Here is a 12500-nt window from a genome sequence, read left to right on the forward strand (position 1 = left end):
ATGAAATCACAAACGTGCTAAAAACTTACCCCTCGTAATGTCCTCCCGTGTTACATACACCTAAGGCCCTCTGGGGTCAGATTGACCCCAAATAGTTTGACTGTTATCTAAACCATAAAGTGTAAAATTATTTTTGTGTCACAGCTTTAGTCTGACTCCAGTCCAACGCATCACCACAACTTTTTCCATTTATTTTGGAATTTAGGGCCAAAAAGCCTTGTTTACATTCAATATACCCTATTTTTGAGTTTAAAAAATGGGAAATGTTTTTTTTTGAAATATTTGATATGGTCTTGACTATTTGACATGAACCGGAGTGGAATATGTCAAAGTTTAGTGAGGGTGCCGTTTTTGAATTTTTTGAATGAGAGCAAATACTAACACCTACTGTCCTCTGGGGTCACATTGACCCCAAAATGGTTTGACTGTTATTTGAAGCATAAAGTATAAATTTTCTATTAATTTTGTGTTACACCTTTAGTCTAACTCCAGTCCAACCCATTACCACAAAAATGTTCCTTAATTTTAGAATTTAGGGCCAATAGCGCTTGTTTACATAAAAGTAGGTAAAGTAAGGCAGGGATTAGGGCTTCTGCCGCACCCAAAAAATGAACGTTTTTGGACCTGGCATTGCATGCTGTCCATACCTCCTGTTGTTGTGCCATTATTAAATAACCATTGCTTGACCACACACATCAAACATACAAGATAAAAAATGTGTTGGAGAGCAGTAGGGTGTGACTTTTTGCCCCATTACATCACTTTGTGCTTCGGCACCATTTTGACCCCAGGAGCAAAGGAGTTAAACATTTAATAAAACAACCAAAATTCAATCAAATGACTTCAAATTTCTTCTAATCACGAAGAGCATAGTATCAAACAACCCCTATAAATTTCAGACCATTTGATGAAAGAAAACACATTTTATCAACTTTTTAGTATTGTACGGTCCTTGGGGTCAATTTGGCCCCGAGGACATTACGAAGGTTAAGCGGCTTATCAACGTGGTCGGGATGTGATGTGTTTAAGTGACGCCCTAATTTATCTGGCTTCATGCTGTCCGCTGCCAACACTTTTAGACACAGTAAACACACCGATCTTTCCTCGTCTCCCACCGTAGTCACAGTGAAGCCAAGCGCTACATCTGCTTCCACATATTTCCTCGTCCTCGCTTTCGGGAGGCTTTTGTCTGTCTCATTATCTCCGTCTCTCCCTGCCTTTCTTTTAATCACTGTTTAGTATTTTTCCATTTTTTCCATTGGCTCCGGCTCTGTGTGTGTGTGTGTGTGTGTGTGTGGAAAAAAAACCACACCACAGCAAAGGAGCTCATACTTGCATGCTCTAATAATGAGGGTAAATGGCACACTACATGTAGGCATGAAAGCGCCACTGCCACCTATGGTACAGCAATGAAAAAGCATGTACCCCGGGGTCACAGGCGCCCCCCCCTGGCATTTCACCGCGCCCCCCTATTTGAGAAGCACTGGGTTAACCTGTTAGATTTGAAAGAAATCTTTTTGTTCTCCAACTCAAATTCCCCAGTTTTGTATTCCTGTGATTATTTCTTATTGCTATGAATAATGATATTGTTGCTGCTGTTACTAATGTCTTACTGTTCCACTATGACCACTGCTACACCAACACTGTTGCATGATACAATAATTATATGTATCAGTACTACTGAAGCTGTGCAGTTTCTCACCAGTTTGAAACGTCTCTTGTCTTTCTATTGCAGTCAAACCGCTGAGAGCCTGCATCATCAGAAGCTCCCTTTGTTTCAGTTCAGAAGTTTCAGATTCAGCTTCCTGCTGCTAATTGGTGCGGCTTTCCTCCTCATGTACTACGGCGTGTCCAGCAACTCTCTGTCCTGGTGGGAGTCCTTTCCACTTCACGTGCAGTACCAGAAGCTTTTCAACAACACCAATAAGAAACACATACCTCCTTCATATAAGGTACATCCAAAACATATGGTTTTGCAAAAGGAACCTGATGCACCTCCCGTCATTCAGTATCACCCAGCCTACGCACGCAACTACCAGTTTGTCATGGACGACACAGACGCCTGTAAGACCAAAGCCCCTTTCTTGGTCCTGATGGTTCCGGTTGCACCTTCAGAGGTGGCAGCACGAGATGCCATCAGGAAGACGTGGGGCAATGAGACTGTGGTGAGGGGTGAGCAGGTCAAGACTCTGTTCATGCTAGGCCTCCCTGGAGGAGCGATGGCTGAGTTATATCAGGAGAAGCTCAGACAGGAGAGTAGCCTTTACCACGACGTGATCCAGAGCAACTTCCTGGACACGTACCTCAATCTGACCACTAAAACGATGGTGATCATGGACTGGTTGGCAACCCGCTGCCCTACAGCAGTGTACGCCATGAAGATTGACTCAGACATGTTCCTGAATATTGACAATCTGATGATCATGCTGCAAAAACCTGACATCCCGAAACTCAACTACCTGACAGGAATGCTCATGTGGCAGAGGCCAGTCATCCGCTCAAAGAACTCCAAATGGTACGTTCCTGAGGAGATGTTCCCAGACTCCACCTACCCCACCTACACTCTGGGTATGGGATATCTATTCTCTAACGACCTGCCAGCGAAATTGGTTGAGATCTCTAAATCAATCACAGCCTTCAATATAGAAGATGCGTATGTCGGAATGTGCATGAAAAAGCTTGGACTTGCACCCACCGCACCCCCGGACCCCTGGCAGTTTAAAGCCTACCTCTCAGTGTATAATCGCTGTGAGTTCTCTAAAGTCATCACATACATTCTGTCCTCTGCAAAAGATCTGTTGAAATACTGGACAGACTTGTATAAGCCCGGTCCACCATGTTAGCACAAGGAAGGAAGGGAGGAAAGAAGGAAGGGTGGAGGGTACTAAGGAGTATTTATAGAATTAGGATCAACTTTGATGGTCAACAACTGGAATGCAACTGAACCTCTGCATCAGAAGGAGGGCGACAGAGGTTTCAGAGCGTAACCCAACCATGGACAGTATACTGTGCAGAAATTTCAAATGTCGCTCATCGTTTTGTTTGCGTTTGTTTGTTTGCATGGTATATGACGCAAAGACATGTCAAGAAAAGTGGAAGTTGTGGCTCCTTTGTGACGCTTTAGGGGTGGAGATCATTTGTGTCTGCCAGTTTAATCGCCATTTGATGTATTGAATCCTTGGAATTGATTTGAATGTCAATATGTTTACATGCACTTTAAAACATTGATTGTACTTTGTGATCGGTCTGCTGCTTCTCTCTCTCTGTCTCTCTGAGGGGCTTCCACAATTTAGTCCAGATGAGAAAGCTAATCTGGATGGAGAGCTCAGTTTGGAGGAGCTAAGTACACTTGGTCAGATGGCTTCAGGATGAGCACCAGGAGTTGATGGTCTCGCTGCTGACTTTCATAAACGGTGCTGGGAAATTATTTAAGATAAGATTTAGGTTACTTTTATTTGCAATCACATGCAGTCACATACGATCACACAGGTTTGAAAAGCATCTTGGGTCTCTTACAATGACAAGGGAAACCTCGCCAGTGCCCTGGAGGCAAAACTGGCCTCCGGTTCCCAAGCTCCCGAGTCCCCTATGGACTGAGCTACTGCTGCCCCACAATTATGGGAGTAGACCTGCATGAGTTGCTTCTTGAACACTTTGATCACTGCCAGTTCTTTCTCTCCTACCAAAAAAGGGATTTGGCACTTTTTTGGAGACCAGTCTATTGTCTTGTCAGTTCAGTTCAAAGTTTTACAACTTGAGGCTTTGAAACATTTTTTTGTTCAGATAAGATAAGATAGAAGTTTATTATCCTGAGGGAAATTACTGAAAGAGTTCACATCTGGCAGCTCTGTTTGATTTGATGAATGGTTTGGTGAGTTTTCTGAGGCATTTTTCTTTTCAGTTTGTTTATTTTTGGTTCAAAGTTTTGAGCAAAGAGAGGAAGAAAATCTTAACCCTAACTATTTATTAGCCTCTACTAAGCTATCTATCAGGTTGAGTGGTAAGAATGGGTGAAGAGTGTGGGCTGTGTGGATGCTGGGCAGGCTGCTTAATGCACGGCTCAATAGGTATTTTTTCACCTTCAATCAATTGTATTTGATTTAATTGTACAATAAAGCACAAAATCATCTCTGTGGCTGCTAGTTTGATTTCCTCTGTGTCATTCATTCTCTCCCACCTATGCTTGACACTTGATTTGGCTGCGTTTAAGCCAGTAAATCAGACTGACTGACTAAAACTGCATCTTCAGCAAATTGCTCTTTAGCACACATGGCTCAGATTGGAAACACGTTGTCTGTTTGTTGCCACACCGCTATGCAGACCTAAATCAGTCATATCAATTAGATATCAGCAATTGATGACACCCACTTACACACACACACACACACACACACACACACACACACACACCCACTCACACACAGACATCTGGGTATTTCCGGTGCGTTGTTTCAGATTTATATCGTACAAACACAGATGTGCGTCGTCGATCACATAATAAAGATTAAATTAACTACACATTGAAAACCTGTTGTTTAACTTCCGCCTGTATTGCCGTCATGAACTTGATATGAAGTTCAAATAGTATTTGAACAGGTGTGTGTGTGGTGCTGCAGACACCATGAACAGCAGATATGACCAGGAATGCTTCAACTTACAGCCTAAAGAAGTGCAGTGACCATTAGGTTTCATAAAAGGAATCCCCTCTCCTGTTGTGTTGTGGGTGTGAGAGGGTAATATGACACGGTTGCTGTCGGCTCACATGTCTCAGGTGTAGGTGTGACCTTTTGTCTAAACGTCCTGTATGCGTCAGAAGGGCCACGACTGCTTTTGAGGTGCATGTGAACCTTCCTCTTTATCAGCTCGCTCATGTGAACATTCATTGCCTGATGAAACGGTAAAATATTTGCTCACATAAAACCTCTTACAGCCCGGACTCCCGTGTTTATCATGTCCACTGCTTTATGGGATCAGCATTCGAGTCTGTGTGTTCAACAATGCAAATTATTGATTTAAATGAATATCTTGATTCCCGCAAGCCAGTGGATCTTTGCAGGCAGTTAATATAGAGCAGTGGTTCTCAAACTAGTTTACATCAGGTACCACTTCAAAGATATTTGGCTCTCCAAGTACCTCCACTATGGCCGATGTTAAGATACAGTAGCGTAGGCCGACCCTATTCAGCTGCTATGCAAAATTAGATTAGATAAGATTCAACTTTATTGTCATTGAGCAAAGTATAGGTACAAGCCAATGAAATGCAGTTAGCATCCAACCAGAAGTGTAAAATGTATTATAATACAGAATAAACTACAATGCAAGCAGGAAGCAAATGTATTCCTCATAAAAATATTATTTATTTTGATCTTTGTCAGTCACAGCCACATTTTACAAATTGGTACTAGAACTCTCTCATATGAACAACTCTCCTATATGGGGCAGTCCCTCTTACACCCACAGCAGGGGTGTGCTGCTGTCCGGTATCGGGACATTCCCGTCCACCCACCCACACACACACACACACACACACACACACACACACACAGGCACACAGCGTCAGGTTAGCCACACTTTAGAGTTACATCATGTTTGGTGAGGACTGATTCCAAGTGGAAGTGATTACATGTAGTAAGAGACACAGTGAATGGAATAAGATAAGATAAGGTGGATGGATCTGAGCTGCTGAAAGGCTGCCAGAGCTGAGGAGAGCCTGCCAGCCAGCATGTTTGGACACTGATAACTGCTGCCACAATTAGGAAACACAAATCTGTGTCGCCTGTGAAATTAAACAGATCAATCTTGACGATCTGATCCGCATGTAAGATCACAAGTTTAGCAATCCTGCTCCTCTCAGCCCGGCTCGCTCTCATTTGTAAGGTGATTTGAGTGAGTAATGTGGATATTCAAAGCAGGTTTAAATCTCTCACATTCTTAACTAGTAGTTCAACCAAAAGACGATGTTTGACCGTTTGGTGAGGCTTATAGATGTTTAGTTCTTTGCCAAATAGCTTTAGTGAAGACAGCATCTGAAGTCATAACAATGAGTGTGTAGATATACAGCATCTTCTGGAGACGATTGTTATGTATAGAGAGGGAGAAGCAATACAGAGAATAAGAAGTATGAAACAGTCAGGCGATACAAACATGAGCAGATCAGACCGGTGATTGTTTAACCTGGGCAGAAGAGAAAAAATTGTCTCTGATGATAATGAAGGTTTGAACATTCATGGCGTCTGGCAGCATTTCCAACGTATCGTGGCAAATCAAATACTGACGCATAGAGCAGCTTAACTGCACCGCCCTGTGACGTAAGAAGCCGGAATATGACTTGTTGATAAATAAAGCGGTTCCTGTAGGTTTGTGTAAAATGACGTGGCTGGTTTATTTTGAGCTCAGGTAGGTAAGTGTAGAGACACTGCCCTGTTTAGGTCCGGCTCAAGAAACCTTCAGAGGAACGCCCAGGTTCCGGGTACATGTGGAAGACAATGGAAGAAGATTGAGCTGGGTGCAGATCAGCCAAGGATAAGGAGAGAAACATTCCCCGGCTGTCCGTGTTGGTTTAAGGGTTGGTCTATCAACTCATTATCACCTATGAGGCAAGTAAGACGTAGTTGCTGAAAGGAGAGAGGACAAAGAGCTCTACAGCCAAAGAATTGCGAATCACGGAACTCAACCTGAACTGACATTTTAAAAGGCAAACAGTAATAAGGTTAACAAACCTTTGACTTATATTTGCAGTATACATGTGTGTATACGTGTGCATTCATTGTAGACAAACCCTGGGTCAATAACAGTTATTCAGATTTTAACTTTCTCAAGTTTAAACACACAGATCTGTGTGTTCACCACCGAAGGCGGAGAGAGAGAGAGGGAGTACACTGACGGAGAGGCGGAGAGAGAGCGTGTGTGTTAGTGATAAGAGACTTTACTTCCGTGTTTACACCCACCTGCGGGAGCGAGGAGGGCTAGTTTGTACCTGTTTTACCTATGTTTTACAACCATTTTTTTGTCGTTTTATTCTCTTTATTTTAGTGTGTTGGTGTGTGTTGATGTGTTTGGCACGAAGAACAAGACGGAACGGTTTGTGTTGCGTTGTAACCACGTTTGAGTTACTGTCGGGTACGTCTCTCTCTCTCTCTCTCACACACACACACACAACTAAAATTGTCACATCACACGCGCGCGCACACGCACACCCAGCGCTCGCGTTACTCCGCGTCAGTTGTCATTAGTTCGTCTTATCATAAGACGAAGTGAGAGTCTATGTCAGTTGTTACTTCAGACTTCACACTTTTAGAGTCTAATGGGTTTGTTTCTGTAACGTTACGTCACTGTTTCCGGCCCCTGGCGAGGCCGCACGCTACGCTGTTCCACTGTTTTGAATGTCACCTTTTCTGTCACTCATCCTTGAGGCAGAAGATGAGCTACTCCAGGCACATCGTCATCATCGCGCTGGGAGCAGTCGCCATCTTTCTCTACCTGAACTTGGATTGGAAGAAGCCGCACATGAACCCTCCACAACCCAGCAGGGCCGAGGTCTCCAGCCGTCCCGCTCAGGCCGGACCACCGGCTGAAACAGTGGCTGAACCGCAGTGGGAGGATCCCGGGCCGTACCACGTCGCCTACCCTCGGAAGTACAAATACATACTGGACCACACAGAGACCTGCAAGACCGTCAATCCTTTCCTGATACTGCTGGTTCCGGTGGGGCCTAAGGACATAGAAGCCCGGGGTGCCATCCGTGAGATGTGGGGCAAAGAGGCGGTGGTCCGGGGTCAGCTGATCCGAACCGTGTTCGTGCTGGGCGTGCCCACCGGAGCCGACGCCCAGCAGCAGCAGGAGAAGCTCAGACAGGAGAGCCTGGAGCACCACGACCTGATCCAAAGCGACTTCCACGACTCCTACCACAACTTGACCATCAAGACCATGATGATGCTGGAGTGGCTGAACACACACTGCACTCAGGTCTCCTACGTCATGAAGGTCGACTCGGACGTCTTCCTCAATATTGACAGGCTGCTGACGTTGTTACTGGACACGGGAGCGTCCGGGCAGGACTACATGACGGGCCTGGTGTGGTGGCACAGCCCGGTGCTGAGGAACCCCTTCAATAAGTTCTACATGCCCTGGAATGTGATTGCTGAGTCCGAGTTCCCCCCGTACCCTCTGGGCTTTGCCTACATCATGTCTCTGGACCTGGTGGAGAAGATCCTGAAGGTCTCCCCTCAGATCAAGCCCATCTACATCGAGGACGCCTACCTGGGCATGTGCCTGAAGCGCCTGGGCATTTCCCCCACCGACCCCATCGAGAAGGAGCTGTTCCTGGTCGACCCCCGCCACCCGCTCAGCAGCTGCAGGATTTCCAGAGCCATCGCCGTGGTGACGACGAGCGTGGCACAGATGAGGAGTTACTGGCAGAGAAGCAGAGAGCCTGGAGAGAAATGTTGAGACAAACCTAAGGAAAGGAAAGGGAACAAACCCAAGGGAACAAACAATGCAAAACAAAACAGCTGGTTTCCACTTCAACATGTGGGACCTTGAGATCCTCTGGTCACCTGCAGGGGTTACTGTCGGGTGGGTACAGACACTAAGACTGAAGAAGGTCCGGGCCTCTTTGTGCAGACGTGGTGGAGGTGAAACATATGAGTCATTGTGGTCATAAAGGGACGTGCGTCACCACGAGCGCTCTCCGTGAGTCAGTCAGCCGCTGAGAGGCCAAACCGCTGCTGAGAGGTCAAACCGCTGCTGATCCTTCCGTGACTTTCAGGGAAACTATCTCCTAATCTGGTCACTGAGCCTTTCAGTCTGGTTGGATACCAGGCCTGTAGACAGGAAGCCAGAAGCACAACACATCTCTGTGTGGGACTCCACAGGGCTCCTATCAGGTGCCTCTGCATCACCAACACACTCCAATTTAACTAAAGAAAATGTCTGTCACCTAATTTGGATGTATGTATTTATTTGGATGGTTTTATTGTTGGAGTTTAACTACAAATGTCACATTTTGCTTTAGAAGACACAAACTCAAGGATTCATTTATTAAATGAGGTCATGTAGTGTGTGTGTGTGTGTGTGTGTGTGTGTGTGTGTGTGTGTGTGTGTGTGTGTGTGTGTGTGTGTGTGTGTGTGTGTGTGTGTGTGTGTGTGTGTGTGTGTGTGTGTGTGTGTGTGTGTGTGTGTGTGTGTGTGTGTGTGTTATGAAAGAAGAGAAGTGACAGGAAACGGCGCTGCTGCGGCGGCGCTGCTGTCTTCACGTTGCCAAGCGGCAGGGGAACGCTTCCTTAGAAATGTAATGACAGTGGAGCGAGTGGAGCGCTTCTGCTCAGTGACTCGTTGAAATGTATCTGCTCCGTGTGGTGACACTGTCCACACACACACTTATATTCAATATACTGCTATTTATCTAGCTTCCATAAGATCTGATTGACACTTGAATGTACAATTTCAATGTGTAGAACTAGGAAATGGTAAATAATGGGACATTCCCATTGTCGTATCTGTTGGGTGGATTCTCACTCTGGGTCACGAGGATGCAGGCTTCTGGTTTCAAGGGGAAAAGACAGAATGTGGAGCAAACTGCTGTCAGATAAAGAAGTTACTGTAGCTATTAGTTATATTGTTACTTTAATTAATGCTGGTCTGTTATTAGAGTTGTGTGTGTGTGTGTGTGATTTGACATTAGGTCACATATCACACTTGTTATCTATTCTGCTTTATTGATCCGATTCCCTTTTGATGAATGTTTGGTTGTTAGTTTTGGATTTGTTTGCTGGATTCTTTGTGATTGCTGTAGACTCTAGACTGTAGACTATAGTGTTTTGTCAGATAGAATTGAGAACAGTAATTTATAAAGATAAGAAATGATAAATAATTTGACCTCTACCTTGATTTCCTTTGCTTTTGTTACATTTCATAAATTCTCTAGTGTCAGAAAAGACAAATGGCTTTTCTTTAATGGTTCGGTTGAGTTGAAAGTGCATAAGCTGCCTGCCGGCTGTCTATGACTTTACTCGTGAAATGAAACTTGCGGTGTTGCGGAAGTTTCATAAATGTGCCTTCAACAACGCCTCTGAGAAGGTGCAGTGTGTCGTCCGCCCACGAGAGGGCGCCATAACACAGGATAATACAGCGCCTCTCATACACACGGCAGTTCATTACAAAAAGGATGTTAAACTAGGAGAATACGACATTATAAGGTCGAATCAATTAAATTGAAGACGTCATAAACAATAATTAATATATACTTTATTTTATCATTTGTTTATTCAAGGTCTGTTTATAGGAAAAGGATTTCATTTTAGGATGAATAATAATTTAGTCTTGCCAGCGTCTGAATGAAAACCAAACTCAGCTGTCGTTGTTTCTGCCCTCTGTCAGGCTGTGCAAACAAAGTCTCAAAAATATTCAACCACAAATCAAGATCCCACTTATCACCTCTGTGGCCATCTATCACTTCCCATCGTGGAGAGAAACCTAAGCCAGGTGAGATCAGTGTGTGTTCACGCAGAGCTCAATAACTCCATTCTCTCCCGCTGACACTACAAATGGATTTATGTCCTCCCTGGTGTTCCTGTTCACCTCCAGCTGTCTCAGATCCGTTCCCTCCGTGTCAGATAAGGGGGATCCGTGCAGTTAAAGGCCCTGCTCTCCTTTCTCCTGCTGACTTCTCCCTTCATAAATCACACAACACTCTGCATACACTGTACACACACATTACTCATAGCTTTACTGCTGCCGCCTGTTGTCAAAGATGCATCAGTCACTGTTGTCCCTGTCTACTGCAGGAGGAACAACAAGAGAACACACACACACACACACACACACACACACACTCACTCACTCACTCACTCACTCACTCACACACAGATGAATGAAGTCTGCACTCTTCCTCTCGTTTCTGTCCTCACACACACACGTGTTCCGCCTCTTCATCCAGTCTGAGTCCACCCAGACAGTTTGTTTGGGCGTGGCTGAAATTTATTATCCTGCTGTCTCAGATATGACCGCCCAAATGACTCCAAGCCCATTACCTCCATCCACACACACACACACACACACACACACACACACACACACACGCTACTACTAAAGGGGAAATTGCTCTTCTCTTCCTTTATCGCTCTCGGCCATCTCAAGGGGATTAAGTGAAGGCACTCATGTCTTAGTTGAGGCACATTGCGTATGTGGTGGTTTGTTTGTGTGTGTGTGTGTGTTAACTTAGAGAGAACATACTGTATATGAATGAGAACTGTATGTTTGGACATTGAGCTTGACCCCCTTCAGAAACACATCCAGTGAGACCCAAACCCATCGATCCCTTTGTTCACGACAAACAGCACGGCGGAGACTCTACAGCCGAGGAGAGGGAATATAGTGAAGGAACAGCGCCCTCGTGTGGCTCCAGAGATTTCTCTAATCTGTGACAAACACAACATTCTGGATGGAAACTTTTCAGACACAGCTTTTTTTGGGTGAGAAAGAATTTTTTTTTTGTGGGGATGACATGATCACACACACCATTTTGACATTTCTCCAGTAAATGTAGCTGTCGTGGCTACAGACAGGAGACAGACAGGAGACACCCCCTAGTGTTGCGTGTAGACCAGGTGTTGCAGTCATTTACCCCCAGCGGCCCCCTGCAGACCGCCTGTCCCCTCAGTCACCCTGAGAGAAAAAGCAAACGCCGCAGGCTGGTGAACCTCAGCTGTTCCGGTCCGGGCGGCGTTCACGGGGTGAGTTCAGGTTCCTCTGCTAGGCCTCCTCATAACACAGACGACGTGTGTGTAGACGGAGTAAACACTGAAATAAATAAAGCAATTCAGCATCAACTTCAGTTTAGCTCTCTGTTTGTCTGTCACACACACACACACACAAACACACACACACACACACACACACACACACACACACACACACACACACACACACACACACACACACACACACACACACACACACACACACACACACACACACACCTAGCTGCAAACGTAATCCAGACTCGGCCATGATTTAGTGGAAGCAGCCCGTGCGGGGCAGAGGCCAAGCTCTGGGTCTCATCCTATCTCTCTCCATTCACCAGCCCATAAATATCCACACAGCCTGCACACAGTGAGGGAAGCTGCAGCTCCAGAGGAAGCACCATGACGAAGGAGAAGACGATGAAGGTGAGGTTTGATTGGCGAAGAGAGGGGGAGAGAGCAGAGATGAGAGACAGAAGACAGCAGCCCAATGAAAGCCTCCTAACTGCTTCAGTCCGCGGTCACATCATGGTTAGTTGTTGTTGTTTGTCGTTTACAGGCTTGGTCGAAATGTCAGAAGTTTCATACTGAAGCCAAACTCTAAACTGTTCAAATGCCTTCAGACTGCAAAGACTTAAAAGTGGTGAAAGTGCCAAAAAAGTGAAAGCTCAAATTCACCGCAGAGCAGATTAACCAGAGAGCAGGAGGAGGAGGAGGAGGAGGAGGAGCCCGATAAGAGACGAAAGGTCAAACTAAACT

The 12500-nt window shown here is 45.3% G+C and overlaps 2 protein-coding genes across 3 annotated transcripts in view; both read left to right on the top strand.

Annotated features, from left to right (window-relative positions):
* Positions 1–4135, top strand: part of LOC143013630 (beta-1,3-galactosyltransferase 1-like) — a 7238-nt gene extending 3103 nt beyond the window's left edge. The window contains exon 2 of the mRNA XM_076167323.1: positions 1736–4135. Within this exon, the coding sequence (XP_076023438.1) occupies positions 1736–2843 (1108 nt within the window). The 3' untranslated portion in view covers positions 2844–4135. The remainder of the gene's footprint in view (positions 1–1735) is intronic.
* Positions 4136–6400: 2265 nt separating this feature from the next.
* LOC143013633 (beta-1,3-galactosyltransferase 5-like) lies at positions 6401–9170 on the top strand. Of its 2 annotated transcripts, none has more exons than XM_076167327.1 (2): positions 6401–7119; positions 7413–9170. In XM_076167327.1, the coding sequence occupies exon 2, from the start codon at positions 7420–7422 to the stop codon at positions 8446–8448; it is 1029 nt and encodes a 342-aa protein (XP_076023442.1). In that variant the 5' UTR covers positions 6401–7119; positions 7413–7419; the 3' UTR covers positions 8449–9170. The 2 variants fall into 2 exon arrangements, with proteins under 2 accessions (XP_076023442.1, XP_076023443.1); XM_076167328.1 differs by having other exon boundaries at positions 6402–7119; positions 7417–9170.
* Positions 9171–12500: the final 3330 nt, after the last annotated feature.

The sequence above is a fragment of the Genypterus blacodes genome, unplaced genomic scaffold (genome assembly GCF_046128005.1).
Source record: "Genypterus blacodes isolate CSIRO-AG114 ecotype Tasmania unplaced genomic scaffold, CSIRO-AGI_Gbla_v1 ptg000157l_1, whole genome shotgun sequence".
Classification (NCBI taxonomy): domain Eukaryota; kingdom Metazoa; phylum Chordata; class Actinopteri; order Ophidiiformes; family Ophidiidae; genus Genypterus; species Genypterus blacodes.